We start from the raw sequence: 21,756 nt of genomic DNA on the forward strand, positions 1-21,756 counted from the left end.
GCTATGGCTGCCAACATTAACATGAAAAACACACTGATCTGGTCCCTATTCAACATGAGAGCTAAGAGCTGCACAGTTGTATGTCATCAGTGCTGAGTCTGACCAAACAGAACAAAGAAGCCAGAACGACACACCCAGCTGTATACTTTAGTGAGTTATAGGGATAAATCTTCTTCCATTTACTTGAAAATAAAATTTTAAGATACTAAGATACTACAAACAACGCATCGGTGACATTAGCAGAGTGTATGACTTAGTCTTTTATTGTGCCAAGAACAAATCAAGCATGAGGCACGGTTGTGCTTTAAATTAAAACGATGATGAAATTTGTTTTATAAACATTTAAAGTCATTTTAATTACCTGATAATGTATGTATTATTAGTTGATTTAAAGGATTGGGTCCTGATAGATAGATAGAATTTTTTTAAATTTATTACTTTACTACTTTTTCACATCACTGTAGATAGATAGGTCGATCGATTAAAATAAGTAAATAAGACAATAACCATAGATAACTATAATAACTATAAATAAACTTATTGTACGAGTCACTTATTTATTTATCCATTGTGATATATTTTACTGTAGAATCTTAAGTAAGAGATTAGGCTTCTGTTTTGTAATTTTGCGCAATGGATTAATAACAATAATAAATATTAATGAAAAGGGGAAATATATATATATATATATATATTTTATATATATTTATATATATACATATATATATATTTTTTAAATTTTATATATATATATATATATATATATATATATATATATATATATATATATATATATATATATATATATATATGTAACTATATATATATATATGTAACTATATATATATATATAAAACAAGCACAGCAAAATATATCCCAATAATATCCCAATAGCTTGAATTAGACAGTTTGTTTAATAATTAAGCCTCATCCTACACTTTACCGGTGCCATGTTTTCAGAAACGCGGTATCTTCAAACAAACAGCAATACATACGCTTCGTCTACGTCACCGCTTTAGATGATTGACAGTGAACCGCAGCGAATCTGGTGTCTGTCCGTGTTTTGCATGAGCCAATGAGCGTCCGGGAGTCATTATTTGCGGAAGTTATTAAACTGCTAGCAACACTGTGGGTTTGAGCTACATCTTTAGGATAAATTGTCACGATGTCCGCTGTTAAAATTCACAGGAGACCTTTTAGGTGATGTTTGTAGTAGAAATGGGTCCACTTCATGTTGAGAAGTGTCCTAAAATGGCTTTGCTTTAATCCACGTGGATTTCGCGTGTCTGCCTGCCTTTCTGTACATGTACACACATTTGTAACCATTTCTTATAGCTTATATTCTATACCCTCGAGTTAGCGGTCGCTTGGCTACTTTTTATATTGGCCCCATGAGACGTAGCGAGGACACGGAGCAGCAGGTCAGGGAGTCAGAGGTCGACATGAACCCGCCGAAGCGGCTACGCACCACGGAAACACTGACAGGAGGCAAAGAGCGGGAGGTGGAGAAGAGCACTGTGGATGTGGTGGGTGATGATGACTCAATTTAATGTCGATATCGACATTAAGGAGAGTAAAAGTTATAAAAAGTGATATGGCCAGTATTACCACCCTAAATAGTTTGTTTACTGAGTATACAGGTTTATCCTCGTCTCTATTTCGGTGGTGTGGCATTTACTTGCGGTTTTAATTTGTTAAGAGCAAACTAATAGAGCAACAGGCTTGTCTTCTAGAGATACAGGGCTTGAAACGTAAATATTTGCTATAGTTATTTTAGGGAAACCATTACAGATCCTAATAATGAAAGTGGCATCTGTTGGGCTACACCAGTCAGCCACAGTATTTAAACAGTAGATGGACAGATGAATAAAATAACCACATATTACAGTGTAATGCACTCGGAAACATTGAGTGCTGGTATTTATGTGACTCTCACTTTGACACCCACACAAATGTTGTCGCAAACCAAGCACTCCCCAACATCAACGGCCTCCAATTCAGCACAGGGCACCTAATGACAAGATGGAAAAAGCAAAACAAAACTGTTCCATTAAAAATGAAAAAGTCCCTAAATTGTTTGCCCAGTTTCTTACCCCATGAAGGATTGACATGAAGTCTGTAAAACAAGCCAGATTGATGGAGATCCCACCCCAGAAATCCAGGACCCACTGCCAAATTATCAGCACCAAGTACCACTGAATACCCCCACATGTCCCAAGTCTATACCTTAGTTGTGTCAGTTATTTTGGCAGCTGTAACAGGTTCAGTATAATATTAGAAAGCTGCTTGATTGGTCTGAACCAAGTTGTGCCTAATATACTGGAAACGTTGTACATATAGACACTGGCAATTTCAACTTATATAGGAGTTTGACTTTTGTTATTTCCATGCCCTTTTGATTAAAGAAGTGCTACAGTTGCAATTTTACTCATTTTCAAGATCACTTCCCTCCTGCACTTCCAGTTTATACCATCCTGCTTGATTGTTGTTTTTGTGGTTGCCAAAGCAGCAGTTGAACTGAGTGTAAACTTTCTATTTGTGTCTTCTTTACTCAGAGTATTGTCATGCCAGTGTATAATGCATCATGCTGGCTGGATGAATGTCTGCAGGCCATATTGGTCCAAGATTTCTCTGGATCCATGGAGCTGTCGGTGTTTGATGACGCAAGCACCGTAGGTTTTGTAGGCATATTTACACAAGTGAAAGAATACATTGTCTCATAGTTTGAGACATCACTTAACTCTTATGCATGTGCGTGTCTTTTAGGATGACTCGAAAAAAGTGGTGGAAGGTTGGAGGGAGAGGCTAGAGGCAAAGGGCATCTCAGTGGTGATCTCTGGTCACAACTCTGAACAACCTAAAGGAGGTCAGTAACTTTTGGGATATGATCAGCAGTCAGTCCACGCTCCCAATCAAATTATGTGACCTTTATTTTGTAGTTGAACATGAAGGCCTTAATGCTAGTAGATGCTCATAATTCCCGTAACATCTTCCCAGTTGTTCCTATCACCATTTGTGGCAGCTAATGATATCAAATGAAAGCCATTGTTACATTCCCCAGAATAAACCACGTCTGAGGTGAGTACTGACAAGTTTCTGGGGAGAAATGGAAAGTATGTGAAAGAAGGGGGATTTATTTACATGTAAAATCAGTTTATATGAACATGGTTGACATAAAGACCAGCCATGCAGCAGCCCTTATGCTGAAACAACCAAAAACAAAGGCAAAAGTTCAACCAAACACAATCTCCAAAGAACGGTGAAAGCTACTGAGCTCATTAACAAGAAGGCAGCTTGAATGCTGCCAAATTGGCCTACTGGCAGTAAATGAGCCATTTCTAACAGTCTTTATACTCTGGGCCCTGCTGATCAGTAGTGGGATCAGCTGCACTGAATCTGCACGTTCAGCATTTCACGAGGGTTACTGGGTTGAACAAAATGTTTCATTGAAATTGTGTCCAACAGGCTTTGAAGTACTTTTACTTTGTTTGGTGACTGTCAGAAGCGTTACACAGTTGGTAGCGAGGTCTGTATACAGCCCACTGTATTAAAATAAGCAGTTCAGACAATAAGTCAGTTTCCATTGGTGCAACAGCTTATCAGGGGCCGTTTAAGATCTGGTCCTTAAAATCTTCCACTCTGTGATGAGTGTTGGACTTACTCTTGTGAATGCTTAATTAAGGAGAAGTGCAGAAATACAGTGCAACCTTTAAGAGACTTTTTTTTCCGTGACTGAAACAGGAACTGGTACTCTGCAGCAATTTATACTGATTTCAGATGGATGTGTTAAGTTCATGTCTCTTACTTATTTGTAGAATGTGCATTGTAACGTAGTGCAACACATTTCAATGCGCTACAATTTGCAGTACATTTGAAAGCCCTCAAGCTAGCAGAAATGTAATAAATGAGCCTTTACTTAAGCGCTTACACACCGGCAGCGCTTTTTCATGTTGTCTGGTTTGACAGTTCATTAAGAATCCAAGCACACATTTAACTGTCTCACAAAGACATACTTAAAACCGTAAGAACAAATAAGCATGAAATGTTCTTTTGTCTTTCAGTGGGATATGCAAAGAATAAGGCCATATGTCAGAGTCGTGGGCAATACTTGTGCTTTCAGGATGCGGTGGGTGTGACCAAGTGTGCTTCATATCTTTCATAACACATACAATAGTATGTGCAAAATAATGAAATCATACCGGGGTGTTCAGTTATCCAGAAAATACATGCAAACACAGATCTCAGCAGTCAAGTTACCGACTGATGGGCTAAACATGAACATGAAAGAGAAGTTTAAGTTAGATTAGGATAGCTCTGTTTTTGACACAGTGCTTTGTAGCTGCTTATCTGAAACACTCATCTGACACACTCATCTGACACAGCCAAAAATGAAAGCTCCAAACATCTGACAATCTTCCAACCTCTGATCGCCTCTGGCTATATTTGTTCTTATCTTTCGGAGTCGCATCATATCAACTTGGCTGTTTTCTGCTAACTTTTCACAGAAAACACTCAGTGCCTATGAGATTGGTTTATCTGAAAGCAGTCAACTAGTTCTGTTTATTCTTGTGACTCTTTTTCTGGTAATGCTGATATACTGATATATTTTACCCTCTTAAACTTTAAATACAGCCTTTATCTCAACCACGCTATGAAGATAAACTCTTGTTCTGTGTACATCAAGTTTTTTGCCTATTTTCTATCTATCATTGCAGTTAGACAGACCCTCCGAGATTATTAAAAAATTGTTTTTTATGTTAAAATGCTAAAATTGTCAAAACTAACAATAGAAAATTCAACCTAAACCATTTTGACCAAGCTCTAATATAGTTCATTAAGTGCAAATGAAAAAGAATTGTGTGTATTGTCCATTTGTTGTCACATGTTATTGGCATAGACATTTAAAATAATTATTTTCTTAACTTTAGGATGACATTATGTTGCCCCAAAGAGTTCGTCTGCAGTATGAGGCGTCCGTCTTGCACAAAAACACTGTAAGTTCTCTCTTAAGCGTTTGCTTAATCACTTCCTTCCCTATCTTTTCTTCTCACTTCTCTTCCTCCTCCTCTCTACCTTTCCCTCTGACTATCAGTGTTAAAATGAAAACAACAACAACAAAAAAGATATTGTTTGTAAGAGTGAGCATGTGCATGCGTGCGCGTGCTGCTGTACAGTTGGCATGTAGAACAGAGTGAGTATCCGGTGTTGATGCTTTCTTTGACCTGGCAGGTCAGGGGTTATAGGTCATGTGTGTGTGGAAAATAAGGGCGACAGCATAGAGACAGCAGGCTTGCTGTCCTCCATAAACAGCCTGCCTGGTTCTGTTCCAACTGTAATTTTTTTATAGTTGTAGGTGAAAAAATGGGACCCGTATTTTGTTTTTCAGTTTTCTATAATCTCTCTTTATGTATCCTCTGATTCTGATGTAATTCTTTCTTTCCTTTTTTTGCTTGAATATGTCTCATAGGAAACACGATATGAAGCAGTAGTTTGCATTATTTGGGTGAAATGTATTAGAACTTTTAGATGACTTATTAGTTATTCTGCCAATAATATCTTAGTTTTTTTATTATCTGAAATAAAAAAATATGTTAAACAATTCTATTAAACTTCAAAATCAAGTTAATATTTCAAACTCAGCCTTCAATCTGAAGCATAATTACTCAAATCGTTGGAAATTTGTGCAGCTTGATTTACAAAAAAAACAAACACAGAAGCTCTCTGATACAGAATTTTGTCTAAAATGATTGAAAATGTTTTGGGTGGTTCTTGGAGTGAAATTTTTTATTTTACTCACAAAGTTGTGTATGTGTGTTTCCATGATAGCTGATTGGCTGCAGAGTCCAGCGAGTACCGGAAGGATCTACAGAGCGTTACACTCGCTGGATCAACACACTCAGTCAGGACCAGCTCATCACACAGGTAAATGAATGCAGCTTAGCGGAGCATGTTTTGATTGCCGACTAATGTGTTTTCGCATGCATATGTGAATGCGTGAGGTCACGTGACAGGCAGCTACTAGGTCAGTTTGAAACAGGATACATACCTGCTGTACGCAGTTTCCACGGAAATGTGTTTGTGGAGTGGCGAGAGGATGCTGCATCACTCCTGACCTCTCTGTCTATCACAATCCCAGCAGAGGAAACAGACCCCAGTGTCAGCTGTCTGCTGAGGGCAGCCTGTAGTGGAAGCTGGTAAAAGTTTTGAGCTTTGTGTAGAAAGCCTTGTGCAGCTACCAAATCATCATACACAAGCACTTTAGTTTTATTAAACTGTAAAGCTGTCTGAAAAATTGAGTACATCATTTAAAAAAAATAAGAAAAAATAAGAAAACAGGTAGCTCACTACTCAATAAACCTACAAGCTTCAAACTGTTTCTGTGCTCCTTGTTATATTTCATACATTGACGGCATCTGCAGTCATGCCAAAGGACTCGTTATATATATGAACCCTGTGATTCAGTAGCTTGTAGAGCCACCTTTTTAAGCAATATCTTGAAGTAATTGGTTTCTGTATGACTTCATCGTTTTCTCACATCATTCTGGAGGAGTTTTGGTCCACTTGTCATTACAGCGTTGCTTCAGTTCATTGAGGTTTGTGGGCATTTGCTTATGCACGGCTCTCTTGAGGTCTTGCCACAGCCTTTCAATCAAGCTGAGGTTGGGACTTTGACTGCGCCATTGCAGCACGTTGCTTCTTCTTGGCTGCTGTGTTTGGGATCATTGTCCTGTTGCGTGACCCAATTTGGGCCAAGCTTTAGCTGTTGGATGGATAGTCTTACATTTAGCTCTAGAATACTTTGGTATACAAAGACTTTATGGTCTACTCAAGGTGCCCGCGCCCTGTGGTTGCAAAACAAGCCCAGGTCATCATCCCTCCACCAGGGTGCATGTCAGTAGGTATGAGATGTTTGTGCAGATATACTATATTAGGTTTTCATCAAATCTGACACTGTGCATTATGAATAAAATCTCCATTATTCTATTAGTATTGTGGACTCTTCTACCGTGCTCTTTTTAGAGGGATATAAGCCAAATAAGCCATGTTTGTTCAGTCTTTTTCTAATTGTCCTATGATGACAGTAACATGTAAGTTCCAAATTCATTGGTAAAGGGCTCCATAAAGACATAAAAGGTAATGGTGTTAAACATTCTTGACCTAAGTGCTGACTACATTAATGAAATTATGATTTCTGTCATAGATGGGAAGCCATAAGGTAACCAGTGAATACACCCTGATAGATGCATAACAGATGCACAAGCTGTTGGCCCTGGCAAGAGGAACTATGAACTAATCATGAGCCTTACTAATCACTCAAAGCCATGAAAGCATTTGGTCACTTGACCAGCTTGGCTACGTTTTTGCTGTAATTTATGACTTTATGCTTGTACTCATAATCAAATATAGTGGGCAAGATTTGAGAGTTGTGTCCACTTGTGTTTGCCATACAAGCGCTCTAAATAGGCAAATTCCAATACTTATTCACACTATAAGTATTGGAACATTTTTTTAGAATTTCTTTGACGATGTGATCAAGTGAAAATATTTACCCAGTGTGTTTTTAAAAAGTTACATTATTCACGAAGTAATAAAAAAAAACAGTGATATAAAAGTAAAACCCCTGGAAGTATGTCTGTTTTTGAAGAGATGGAAGTCTGCTGTTTCTGACTTAACAAAACACGCTGTCACTAAGGATACAAGACAACCTGGACTGGCTCACTCTCCCTAACACACACACACACACACACACACACACACACACACACACACACACACACACACACACAAGGTCTGCATAACTCCTTAGCAGACATTCCAGGATATTTATATGATATTAAGTTTCATGGAGCATGAGAATGAGATCATACATTGATTCTGCAGTCTTAAAAGCCGCTCCTTTTCCTTTTCCTTCCCCTTCTCTTTCTTGACTCTATCTGCCTTTGCTTTTACTTTCTTGACAAGGAAACTGGACTTAACCGAGTTAAACTTTAAAATTTACATTGAGCACTGCTTCTTTTACTCTAACATTCATCTGTAGGGCATTAGATATGGTTGTCTAAAATGTTCTCTACCCCTCTGATTACTCACGTTCACCCTAATGCTCTCAGTCTTTCCCAGAACTTGGTCTCTTATTCATGCTTTTGGCCACAGCTTACATCTGCAAAATGTTGCAATATTACTACAGAAAGGCAAAGAGATGCACGTAGGCGGACACACACACATGCACACACACTCATACACTCCAGATTCTGTCCAGCTGTTCAACTGCCTGGATCCAGATGTTTTGCACAATTATTTTCATCTGTGATGCATTTCTGTTACGCAGTAGTATTTCCACTTCAACCATGAACAATCACACAAATACAAATGCATATGCACACAGTGTGTAAGACAGAGTGATGTAGTGGGAGAGGGAAGTAGGACCACCTGAAATGACCTTTAGATTCAATATGCAAAAATATTACTGTTACAAAATGCACACAGAGATGAGGAACAAGCAGGGGTGGGGAACTGAGAGGGGGCTGGGTGCTGGTGTAACAAATGAGTTGGGGGCCTGCATCTGTAAAAAGAGAAAGAAATATAGTGGACATAAGCCGATCCTGATGTATTAAAAGAGTTTTGCGGTCAGAGAAACGAGGAGAAGCCAAAACAAACTCATTAGTCAAAGAATCATATGCGAGAGGATGGAAATGTGTATCCTTCCCCTGCACACTTCAGGAAGCACACACACTGCTTTAAGAAAGCACATGTGGCTGCACTCTAACCTATTTTGTTTTCAGGAATAGAACTAAACTTCTCCTGAGTGCAGCTTGTTGCTTAAATACTATTGCGAAATTTTTCAGAGCCAGTAGCTTCAAAATCCATCCAGTAAAGTTCGCACAATGTGAAATAACAGAAATAGTATAAGAAAATAAAAACATAGTAATTAATAACCTTTATTTACTGAAAGTGGCACAAGAAAAAACTTTTTTAAAAATGTGTTGACGTTGCCTGTGCTCCTCCTGGCACCCTGTGAGCTAAAGGTAAGAACGTGTAAAACCAGATGCATTAGATACATTCTTGAATAAAAATGTGCATGAAAACTTTTTCAAATGAATCTCAAGCACAGCAACACAAACAATTAATTTAAGTTGGACGGTGTGTAGCTAATATGACACTGTATATTGTCTCTTTATTAGGTTATTGACCAGAATATACTCCTACAGATCTGCCACAAACTGAAAATTTATGAAATTCTAACAGTTTGTCGGTTTCAGGTGTACACCTCCCATGGGCCCAGTGTTGTCATGCCAGCATGGTTCTGCTCACGGGAATGGTATCAGAAAGTTGGGCCGTTTGATGAGGGAGGCAAGGTAAGCATTCCTATTACTCAAACTGACTCTCTGAGGTGTTCACAAACCCACTTTGTTGCTCTTGTCGACTCACCAAATGTCAGAAATAATAGTGATCGGTCACCTCTATACACCTGACCAGTCACTTCTTGAATGTATGAATTGGTTGTGGATGTCAGAAAGAATTACCCAGATGGAAAGGTGTGGAAACGGAGGAGTTTTCAGACACTGTTCGAGCAGCTGATAAGAACATCCTTTAAAGCATTCGACTTCTCACCCCTACTCATATCAGCTGTTTTCACACATGAAAACTAGGAAATTCTGTGAAAATCCAACTGAAACCTTGCCTGACGTTTTCCTTTCTCACATCTAGCACACTGCTAAAAACACAATTGTTAAATGTTCTCACTATCAAAAATACATTTGATATCTGATATATAAGCCCAAATCCAAGAAAGCTGGGACGCTGTGGAAAATGCTAATAAAAACAGAAGGGAATGATTTGCAAATCCCGTAAATCCATATTTTATTCATTATAGAACACTGAAAATATATCATGTCATTTTACTGTTCCATGAAAAAGTGAGCATAACAACACAAAAGGTTAGGACAGGGTTTACGAAAGGCTTGAAAAGTAAGTGTTGCTAAAAATCATGAAACTACAAACAGGACAGACAACACCCAGGACTGTTAACCAGCTGGAGTCTTATATCAGATAAGAGTGCAACACGTTAATCTCCCAAACATCCAGCAACTGGTCTACTCCTTATTTGTGGACTGTTGTTAAAAGAAGAAAGGAACCCTTAATGTTAGCATTTAAATGTTGCTATATTGGATTTTTGGAATCAGAATTTACAAGATTCAGACTAGAAGGTAGTGTGGCAAGTTATCAGCTAGCACTTCCAACATGGACTAGATGGTCTTTATTTAGCCGCATACCAAGTCATCTTATTTGTCAGACAATTCAGTTTAAAAAGCACCAAATATTCAGGAGGTTCAGTTTAGTGACTCGGATTAGTGGAGGTAAGGCCTAGCTGCAGCTCTCTGTGTTTGGGCATATGTCATATCATACCATAATTCTTCTTCTCTGTCTCCAGGGAGTCCCAGAGGATCTTCTCTTTTTTTACCAGAGTCTTCGTCATGGTGGGGGTCTGTTCCGGGTTGACCAGTGCCTGCTGATATATCGTTATCATGAGAAAGCAGCCACTCACTCCGTAACTGAGTCAGTCCAACCATCATTCCTCTTCAGCTGCATTCACACACACATACTTGGACATGGTGTTGATCCTCCACCTACTCACAGCTGCCCACTGGCATCCCAGATTTTCTCAGAGCTCACACACAGATATACTCACACACATACACAGACACGTGTTTTAGTAAGCTTGAGTTTGTGGAATTTCAGTCACTTTCCCAGCGTATGAATCAGGAATTTCTATGCGTTTTCTTCTCTCTGTGGAATGCTCAGTATCTGTCCAGTGGTGCTGGGAGGGAATCGGATTGCGTTGTGAACAGAAATGTTTGACATATTGCGTAGCGTTGTGTGTGCGCGCGTTCACGCGTGTGTGTGAGCACGTGTGCATTCCTGCTGTTGCCTGTGCATCAGCATGCAGTCTCTGCAGGTGTGTGGGTCTGTCTCTAAATCTAAAACACACCAAAGAAAAAGATCTTTCCTGCCTTCTCTCCACTCACACTGCCTAACCTTTCATCCCTTCTTTCCTGTTATCCCACCTTCCTTCCCTCTTTCCTTCCTTTCTCCCTTGCGTCTAACCAGTGCTCGTATATCTGCCCGTGTTGACGCACTCCTTCACCAATCATCCTCCTCTGTCTTCATCTATCATCTATTTTTGGAGATCTATTTCAAGCTAGCTGCCTTCCACTCTCCCCTACTTCTTATAACCCCTTCCCATGTACTGCCTACTTACTTCCTCTCTTTAGTGAAATGAAACCATTATCTTATTTTTGTCTATTTACGTCGATCTTGCTCATGCATGTAATTGTAGATGTGCTAAATGTGAGGTGTCAAGTCTTTTAAAAGATACTGCCAAAAAGTAACTGAGTTGGGAGGCTTACTTACACAGAAATGCACTGTTTGTAAATTGTGTGTAGTTAATCTCTACCATATTGCTGCCCTGCCTTAGAATCAAAGCCTGTATAGAGAATGCATAATAACCAAGGAATCTGGAGACCACCCGAGCTCCACGATGATGGTGGAATCGGGTTTGCTTGCCATATGAGGCCCAGTGCTTAAAAAAGTAAGAAGTTCGCATCAAGAGATGAGAGTGAAGCACTTTCTGAGAATGTCTGCTTGATTTCTCATTATTAGTGCCTTTGTTTTAAAATGTGAGTAGAAGGGGGTTAAGCTTGTAAACATAGACAGATTTAATCTTGAGGGTGTGTGTGTGAGAGAGAGAGAGAACCCTGTACACAGTTGTGCAGAGGTTACAGGAAGTCAAACTAATTTACATGCATAAAATTTTCCATCTACTTAAAGCAACAGATCACAACTTAATAAATGTAGTACTTGCCGCTTTGTAAAGGTATGACACCGAAAGGATGGTTTAAATTTGTAGCTTTAGCTTTCATTTGTATTCACTGATCATTTACAATAGAGCACAACTAAGTTAGGTTGTCTCAATCAGACCGGTTGTAAACAAACTGACCAACATTTCATCAGCTGCTTTTTTTTCGATCGGTCATTGGAAGCTCTGTTTTGTACCCTTACACTTGCTCCTCCTCTAATCCCAGAGCTTTTGCAGTCAGTGTAAATGACGACTGCTCAACTTAAATCTAATTTTTGGGGAAGTGGATGAAGGGATTCAGATCTGGCGAGAAGGGTAGGTAATAAGAGAAGAGGGAAACAAGTGGTTTTGATGTATTTTGACTACAGCACATGTTACAGTTCACCAATGGTAAATATTCTTCCTCAGCCACTTTAAGGAGTTACAGTAGAAGTCTTTGTTTTTTTTTGTGGGAGATTAATTGAATCTAGGAAAGTCAAATACACAACAAACATACTCGTAGAGTCTTTTACTGAAAGCTGTTGTTTAGTCCTTAGCTCATAGCCTAAGAGCCAGCTCATGTCACTAGTAGTGACTCATAATGTGAAAGTTTGCTCATTTTGACTCAGTAGGTGATACTTGCTCTTTGAGCCTCAGTGTGAAATCGCAAGTACAAGTGGTCAGAGTGGGACTTCCAGAGAGAAATCTCTAAAAAACAAACAAAAAAACCCCAGAAACTGTTAAACGGGTTCAGAGGGGAGCTTCTCCCAAGACCTTCAGCTTCCTTGAAAGTGTTCAACCTGCTGCTTAGATTCAACTGCTTCTTTCCCCACACTAAATAAAAAGAATCTCGGAGTTGTACCAGTGACAGTCTGATTAATTTAGACTTCTCTGGCCACTCTGTTCACAGAGAGACTATTTGGAAGCTGCGAGTAGACTTCCTGCAGGAGAGAGTTCTCAGCCAATGGGAGAGCTTCACCATATGGAACGCTGGTAAACAAGGCCGAAAGCTGTACCGATCGCTTAGCCCAGCCAATCAGAAGAAAGTATGTTGCCTTCAGATGAAAATAACCAGCCAAATCAACCTGCTTCCTGTGTCTCAGTAGATACAGATAATGAAAAAAGTTGTGAAATGCGTGTTTGAAATTAGTGTCATTCTGTTATTTTAGGTCAAGGCTTTCTGTGATGTGGATGAGAACAAGATCCAGAAAGGCTTCTATACATACGAGGAGTCCAAGGTGAGATCATATTTGTTACATTAAACAGGTCTCCAAGATGGCTTTATTCCAGTGATTTATTTTTTATTAACCTCTCTCGTGTTCCCGTATCTTTCTAGGAAAGGCCTAAGCCAAAGATTCAAGTTCTGCATTACAAAAACGCCTCCGCTCCTTTCATCATCTGTGTCAAACTGGTGAGCAAAAAGCATGTTTGTGTGTTGTATGTTTGCTGTTTCTGACCATCTGTTCCTCAGGTCTGTAATCTATGTTAACAACATAATGATGAAGGGCGTGTGCCCACTGCACGACATAACACACACAAACACAGGAGAGGCTGTCAGGAAATGGGTAGAGACAGCAGCCTGATCTTTGATCACACGATGCTTGTACAAACATTACATGTTTTTGCCACTATTGTGTTTGCATATAACACATCATGGTTTGCATTTTATGCTCCAGATCGTAGCAGTACACATAGGCTTTACCTAGAACAATGGCAGTTTCTTTTTATTCATTGGTTTTCAGTATGTAATGACACACACATCCATTGTGGCAGTTAAATCACGTAATATCTATTTATCACACAGCCAAATTCAGATTCAAATCTATGGTGACCCCCACCCCACCCCACCTCAGGGGTCTACTAATTGCTCAATTATGGGAATTGGGAGAAGTAATCAGAGTCGGAGGAGATGGAGACCTGGACCCAATCATTCTCTCTCTTGTTCTCTATGACATCCACATAAACAAACACCTGGACTCAATCACACTGGGTTTACACCCAGGTGTCAAATATTTATTATCAGCAAATATATTGATTTCAACTTTTCTCAAAGACTCTGGTTCAACCTAAATTCCTTTAGTTTAGTCAAACATTTATTGTTGTATTTCTTTTGGCTTAAAGCCGAGGGAGTCTATCATGTTTTTCTATCATTGGTCAAATTCCATAAGGACCTTTTAGCATTTTGTAATTCAAGTAGCCTCAAAAACAAGACTTCTGCAACTCCTCTTGGATCTGTTCAGGATTTTGAAAATTTGGCCCTTGATAGGAGAGTTTGGTACTCACAAGAGACGGGATGTTCCAAAAAACTGTTGTTCAAATCAGGCATTCCTTCATATAAAGGAATGCCTGATTGAGTGGCAGAAAATCCTGCAGGAAAATTTGATATTCCAACATTAGCAACAGCTGCCTGCACTGGAAAACAAAAGAAAAAAAAGGAGTAAATCTATCAAAACAAGAGTGTCAAAGATGGTCTGATAAGTGCAATAAATGTGCTAATATCAGCATTTCAGAAACATTTCTACTGTATCAGCTTCAAAATGCACATCGAGCATGTCATTCTTTTCTTGCATAGTTAGTCTGTTAACCTTACTTTCACATGCAATCAAAGGTAACAGCTAGCTATGTAAAAAGCTCAATGACACAGTGACACTCCCCCCCTCCCCCCAGTTTAAAGACAAAGCTGCAGGAAAAGGTTGTTTTCACACTATTTATTTCCTTTTCCTTCTTGCTTGCTGCTGCTTTAAGTAAGAAATACCAAGTCAAAAGAATTCTGAAGTCCACAAACCCTGATGGCTGATTAGTCCACACTTGAAAGAAAATGATGATGTTTGTGAATGAAAGTTGTGTTGTAGAAACTGTGGCCTGCCATGATGTTTTCTGTTAATGTTCTTTCTCTCGTGGCATCTTTTCATTCGTAGGACATGACTGGAGGCAACCTGGAGGAAAATCTAAATTCTTTGCAGCTGAAGGAAGGAATAGATTATTACCACTTCAACTGACTGTTCAGGGAGATGGGGAAGACTGGAGGAGGCTTGCAGGTTAACAGGCAGTGGAATGCAGAGGAATACGTCACTTTCACATATATGCAAACTGAGAAGTAGGCAGGTAATAACAGGAAAAGAGTGAACACTGGAAATAAGTGCACATTTACAAAGATGAGGGTAGGAGATGGCTGTCGTGTATTTTAAGTCTTAAAATGGGTTAAATGCCATTTTTTGTAGTTTCACTTTGATATATCGGCTAATAAAGTCACAACAGGATATCCCAGCTCTGACTTTTTCTGACCCTCTCCTTAAGCATAGCACAAAGGTTTGTAAGGCTAATTCCACATTTCTTGCTGAGTGATGAGTAATGGTTGATACCAGACTCATATATTACAAAAAAGAAAATATAAAACCAAGTGAAATTTAACATAGCTTAATTTAACAACAATTACAGCCTAACACCTTTGAGTCTCCTCATCTTTAATACATACAAAAATGTACATAACAGGTCAAATGGAAACAAAACAATTTAGTGTCTTACAAAGGTGGGGACAGATTTACTAAACAGGCCAAGGTGTGGTTATTTTATTGATTTACAAAAAAGGCACTAAGTTCATTTCAATATCAAGCGCAAAAAATAAGACCTGATTTTTTTCAGAATTAAATAGCTGCGCAAGCAGTTACTGACATGTCGTAAACATTACTAAAATAGTTTGGATGCTTGATTTAAATATTCTCCTCCCTTTATTTTGTGCCTTGAGAAAGGAACTCCCTGAAATACGCATGCAACAGGTTTAGCTGTGATAATACACTAAGCTAAGCTGACTGACTGCTGACACGTTTATTATTATTTTAAATTAAAAAGCGTGTATATTTCCCAAAATGTTAAACTGACACTTTTAAAAGCAAAAAGTAACGATGAACTGAACCACAGCTGAAAGAGGCAGCACAAGGGAAGATATGAAATGATAGAAACAAATGTGAAGATCTGAAACCCTTGTACTTTACAGATGACTGTTCTATATCATGCAAGAGGACATTGCCAGTGTTCATTACTGAAGGAATAAAATATCACACAGTCTGTGTGAAGCCAGTTCGATAATTGCCAACCTGTATTCTTGAACTTGTAACTGAAGTTAAAGGGAAGTGCAGTCATGACAGAAAGTACAATTTATAAAGGGTGGGATGTTTTATGACTACATTTCTTAACAATTGTTCCCTGATGCAACTGTGTAAAATCAGATGCACGCACACATCTGCAAAGAATGTGCAAACACAGATTCAACTCACATTTGTTTTTCTTTCCCTGGGTCTCTTATGAAATCTAAAGAACAATAACCTCTTTAAGAGGGCACAATTTTGATACGTAAACACATAAAAAAAACATTTATGTTACCTCACAGAGTGAGGAGTTTTTCTGCCCAAAGGTAAACAGACCTATCCACACAAAATATCCCCCAATGTTTGCTGGTTTGGCGTCGTGGTTTGCATTACTGTAAATTTGGCCACAACAGTTTAAAGGGCAGCGATGGTTAAAAAAACGGTCGTCATCCCTACCAAAGTTTTATTTTCGCTACCTTTGTTATCATAGGCACAAAGTGACACATAATCACTGCACCACATTAGTAGGTAGGATTGGATTTAGTGTTGGATAAATAGCAGGAGTGAGTCAGGTTTGAGGTGAAAGCCCCTTGCCTCTGCCACCCACACCGCACAGTGCTTTGTTTGGGCAGAGAAAAAAAGATTCACATCCACTTAGCCACTAGCTTCTATCTACACCCCCTCTTCCCTCTCTCCTTTAAACTCAAAAACTTAAAGGAACAGTACAACCAAAATCAGATTTACCCATTTTCCACCTCCACCCTGGAGTGCGTTTTATCCATCCAGATTGTTGTTTTCATGTCAGTTGCCCCGGCTGTAAAAATGTCTGTCTTTGATATAATAGAGCTAAATTAATGGAGTTAAATGGCACATTTTAGTGTGCTGGGCAGATTGTTGTGTCCACACCAATGACCTAGGTGATTAAAAAAATCCCGTAACACAGAATGATTTTTTGTAGGAATTATTTTCTTTCTACTGTCCATGTCCACCGAAAAAGGAGAGTGCAGCTAGCTGATATTACATCTCAGCTGAGTGTGGGACACCATTAATGCTTATGTCCTGCCGAGCTGTCGCCTACTTTTTGTAACAGGTGGATGTATGCTTTGTTCTGCAGATCGATAAACACAGCTGGTATAGTTTTTACAGTTTTGATCTCCATAAAAAAAAGTGCCATTTAGTTCTTTTATATTCAAGAGAGGGGTTAATGCGTCTGTAGCTGATTTCTCCAAACAGAGTGACTCACACCAAAGTAATGTAAAAAACCCAAAACAACAACAACAATGATTTGGAGGTGAATTTTCCCTTTAATCAACAAGGCTTTTCCAGAGAGAGACTTTGCATGTGATTTGGGGTTTTTTACATAAATGATTTGCCGTTTTGTTTAAGGTGGGGCATATTTGAAACGTAACATTTATCTGCTTCCGAATGCAACCCGTCATTCAAAGTATGTGCAGTCATAAAACTGTAATATTCTTTGGATGAATGAACACAAAATATTTGAGAACAAGCTGTTTAAGTAAGACCGCATCCTGTCTAAATAACGCACTTTTTAGCCAGTCTGCCCTCATGATGAAGCACTTGGTGGATGATCAGAGTGAGCTCTAATGGAGGATCTATGAAAGAGAGTAAACAGAGCTTTACTCAGTGTATACACTCTGGTGCTCTGCAGACATCAGACCTCATAATGCACACACACAAGCGGACCGAATGACCCCGACCCTGGAGCCTGCTTGCCCTCACTGGTCAAATAAATCTACGCGTGTGTAGAAGAAATATACACACGCATTCTTACACAGCTGCATGAGCTCTGGCAGTGCAGCTGATAAGAAAAAGAGATAAGAGAGTGGAGTGTTTGAATGAAGGGGGGTCACGGGTCAGAGACTGAGGGCTTTTTCATTCACCTGGAATGATACAGCATTCCTTTGTTTCGACATCTCCCTCCAGAAGAGGTTTTTGTGTCTGAAAAGGAGATGCACATGCATGCTGTGTAAAATGCTGCACTATAAAGAGAAAGCACACTGACTATTTGCAATAATTACCATCTGTTTTACCTTTGGAAGTGTTATGCAATAGCAGCGTATAATCAAATTAAAAGCAACTAACTGGGCGGTTCGATTTTTAATCGAATCTCTACGGAGCCACAAAAGGTCTTTGAACCTTATGATGAAGGCAAAGCAGCCTGTTTAACTATAAATACTTTGGCTCTTCATTTTCATTATTACAATGTCATGTTTTATGGCAATTATAGGCCTAAAATAACAAAAACTGATAGCTTTGTTAATTTTATCACCAAATAGGTCCTTTTCTACGATTCTTGAGCACCCACAGCACTTTATACAACATGCTTCATTCACCAGTGCACCTTTTTTTCTATGTCTAAATTCTCTCTAACTCAAATGAAGACTTCAGAGAGCAGCGTGGGGTTCAGTATCTTGCCCACGGATAGTTTGGCATGCAGACTGGAGCAGTCACAGATAAAACCACCATCCATCTGATCACTAAAAAACATGCTGTAACTCCTGAGCTACAACCACCAGCAAAACAGAACTACTGTGAAGTGGAAGGAAAAATATCTATTTGCATGTACATTCCTACTTTGAAATAGTAACTACAAAGCTGGTTGGGCTGGTCTGATTGGCCACACAGAAGCCCTTCCTTATGAGGTTTGCATGTTCTCGCTGTAGGTGTGTGGTGTTACATCAGGTACTCCAGCTTCCTCCCAGAGTTAAAAGACATGTTAGGTTAACTGGTTATTCTAATTTGGCCACTGATGTGAGGTATATGAAATGTTTCAAGTGTACAGAGTAAACCCCTTAACAAATGTATGGTCAAATGATCACCAAGGCCAGAAAATTGCTAGACATTTACAAGTCCTTAAAGCTAATACCCTTCCTCTCGACCTCCACACATCTGATTCCATTGCACTGTTCAAATCACGATTAAAAACCCACTTATTCAATCTTGCCTTTCCCTCTAGTTAATATTTCTTTTATGATTTTATATCATGCACTTTTATGCTCATTTAAATTCTTGTTTGCTCTGTACCCGTTGCTTTCCTATGTATCAGTGACAGTTATCTGCTTGCATACTTAGTACTTGCTTTGGTCCTATTTCTATTATCCTCCTCCTATTCTCTATCTTACTTGTTAAGCACCTTGGCATACCCTTGGTTTTTAAGTGTGCTTTATAAATAAAGTTTATTATTATTATAATAGCTGAAATTTAATTTTTACTCTGACATGTACCATTAAGACCTCAGCATCATTAGCAGTGAAAGAAATCAGGCCACAAAATGTCAAATACTGATTTCCTCCATGATGTCTTTGGGATATGAAATCTATAGTCATGCAGTCTTGGACATGACTATCCAGAAATGGATAATCTTGTGCAAGACTATGCTGGCATTTCTGTGTATACATCCACAGTAGCTACTGCCATTAAGACACTGCAAAATTAATTGGATCGGGCACCAGGTGATAGGTGTAAACCAAGACAATTATGAAACATTTAAAAAATTTCAGAGTACCTCAGGTTACTGGCTGGTAATTAAACATTTACACTGCATTGAATGACTCGAGAAAGAAGAAAATTGTGTTTGTAGAAATTGTGTTTATTTATTTTTGATCAGTTGTAGTGATGACAATTCTGCTCAGCATATATGGTAAATGGCCTGCATTTGTATAGCGCTTTTCTAGTCCATAGGACCCCAAAGCGCTTTACACTACATTCAGTCATTCACCCATTCACACACACATTCACACACTGGCGATAGCAAGCTACATTGTAGCCACAGCTGCCCTGGGGCGCACTGACAGAGGCGAGGCTGCCGGACACAGGCGCCACCGGGCCCTCTGACCACCACCAGTAGGCAAACACGGGGTATAAACAGTATAAGAAAACAAATCATTACAGTCTACAGCGAAGTAGATGCTCAGCCCAAAAATCATATTCCTCACTTTCACTGTCTCACTGTCTTCCTTTGTAGGGAAGCATGAAGTGGTGTTTCATTGGCGTGGGCTCAGTGTTCCTTCCTTTTATTCAACAGCTACTGTCAAGCTGCCATGCGTAAATTAGGATTTCTTAATAACAAAAACAAACCAAAAAAGACTGAGAGAAAGTAAGTAAAGGCCACAAAGGTTGTAATGGGAGATAGAGCAATTGTGTGTTTGGCTCAGTGAGGAAGAAAAGTGTAGACAGACATGGCGTTCCTCCTGTCAGTCTGCTTGAGAAGAGCCAGGTGACTGCAGGGGAGAAGGTCAGAGGTTCTGCTGCTCTGTAAATACTTCACATGGTGCAGGAGCATCTGAGGTCAAACAGCACATCAGAAAGAGTCCTCTGTGGTGGTGACAGGATTAAACTCGAGAGTCCCTGTGTAGGCAGTGTCTACCCCTATTTCAAACCTAAGGAGAGATGCATTTTAAGGATAAGCACTTGTTTACTGATTCATTAACAACGATAATTATATTGTAATACTTTGTATAAGCCCTTTCTGAGAGCGTTTATTCACACAGTTGTTCACAAATCAATTCAAATACGAGTGCAAACATAATATGTGAGAGAAATATTTGTAAAGGCTTATAAGCAAACATCATACATATATAAATCCGCAAATACATTACCACGGTTACCTAAATCATTAAAGATCCCAACATTACCCTGGGAATCCCAACATAGAAATAACAGTAAACACTGCATCTAGACAGTGGCGCATGGAAATGATATGAACCTCTTGTGTATATAAGCTTATTCTAAATTTGTGGTTTAGAATTGTCCAAATAATTTTTTTTCACAGCCTTGTATTCCAAAATATTCATATTACAAAGGAGGGTTATTCTTTACTGTATTTTTTTTTAAAATTTAATTTAATGTCAGAAATCCAAGGAAAAGGGCATTTTTATTTATCAGTTTCACAGGGAGGCATTATGGAATGTGTGTGTAGGGTGGGGGGGGAGGGGGGGTAGAGGAGTTTGTTACAGCATTTCTCGAAATGCGTCAGATTGCTCTGGCTGTCCGGGGGAATGTGACGAGTCAGTAACATGCTTGCTTTCTGACTGTTTTCTCACGGGAAAAACACCAAAGAGACAAACAGACGCTTATGTGACCGTTTTTTTCATGTCATTTTTTTTCTACAGGTTTGTATTTAGAGGAAACCAAGCAGCAGGACTGTAATAGCAGCGGCGCAGGGACATTAGCCGCAGCTACTGCAAAAAGGGTTACAAAGAATAAAGTAACTCACGTGCGTCCTTGAATCGGGTTAAACGTCCTAAAACATGACAATAGAGGAAAAGCGCTAAAAGGCAAAGCATTGACTATTTCACATGTTTTAAGGGGGACGTTTGAGGGAGCTGCAAAAATCAGGCTGCTGCTCCAGACCTGCATGCTGATCTAATTTTCACGCTGATAATATGATCCATGTGTTTATAAAGCCGGCATGCACATAACCACTCACATAAGCAGTTTGAAGAAGAATAAGGGACCTGTTGGACTTCAAGGAAGCGCAAAGGTGCTTACCATGGTAGAAATGACACGTTAAACTTGTGTTTGCATATATATGAAAACACATGCAAACACAGGTTTAATGTGCCTCGTATTCAACTTTTAATTCTGCCGCTCCACTGTCAGTGTCTGCTGTATTTTATCTATCAATTCTTCCGTGTCATACAAACTAACACGAGCGTTTATTCCCAGTTAGTGGGTTCAGTTTTATCTGTGCATAGCTGGCCAGTACGTTCGGTGTTCAGCTTGGAGCTCTGTCTCATACACATATCTTTCCGGTGTATCTGTGGGAGTGGTTTGGAGTCAGCGCTCGCGTGTCACTCAAGCGGAGTCAGCTGCTGG

General features: G+C 39.2%; 1 protein-coding gene across 1 annotated transcript; it reads left to right on the forward strand.

Moving 5' to 3' along the window:
* The first annotated feature begins 1,109 nt into the window (after positions 1–1,109).
* qtgal (queuosine-tRNA galactosyltransferase) lies at positions 1,110–15,093 on the forward strand. Its single transcript, XM_085459999.1, has 12 exons — positions 1,110–1,526; positions 2,556–2,672; positions 2,767–2,866; positions 4,062–4,126; positions 4,929–4,994; positions 5,827–5,922; positions 9,258–9,353; positions 10,430–10,554; positions 12,744–12,879; positions 13,003–13,071; positions 13,170–13,244; positions 14,752–15,093. The coding sequence occupies exons 1-12, from the start codon at positions 1,392–1,394 to the stop codon at positions 14,830–14,832; spliced, it is 1,161 nt and encodes a 386-aa protein (XP_085316125.1). The 5' UTR covers positions 1,110–1,391; the 3' UTR covers positions 14,833–15,093.
* Positions 15,094–21,756: the final 6,663 nt, after the last annotated feature.

Source organism: Copadichromis virginalis, linkage group LG6, assembly GCF_057382275.1.
Source record: "Copadichromis virginalis isolate Kocher_CV1m ecotype Utaka linkage group LG6, C_Virginalis_male_GT1.1, whole genome shotgun sequence".
In the NCBI taxonomy this organism is placed as follows: Eukaryota; Metazoa; Chordata; class Actinopteri; order Cichliformes; family Cichlidae; genus Copadichromis; species Copadichromis virginalis.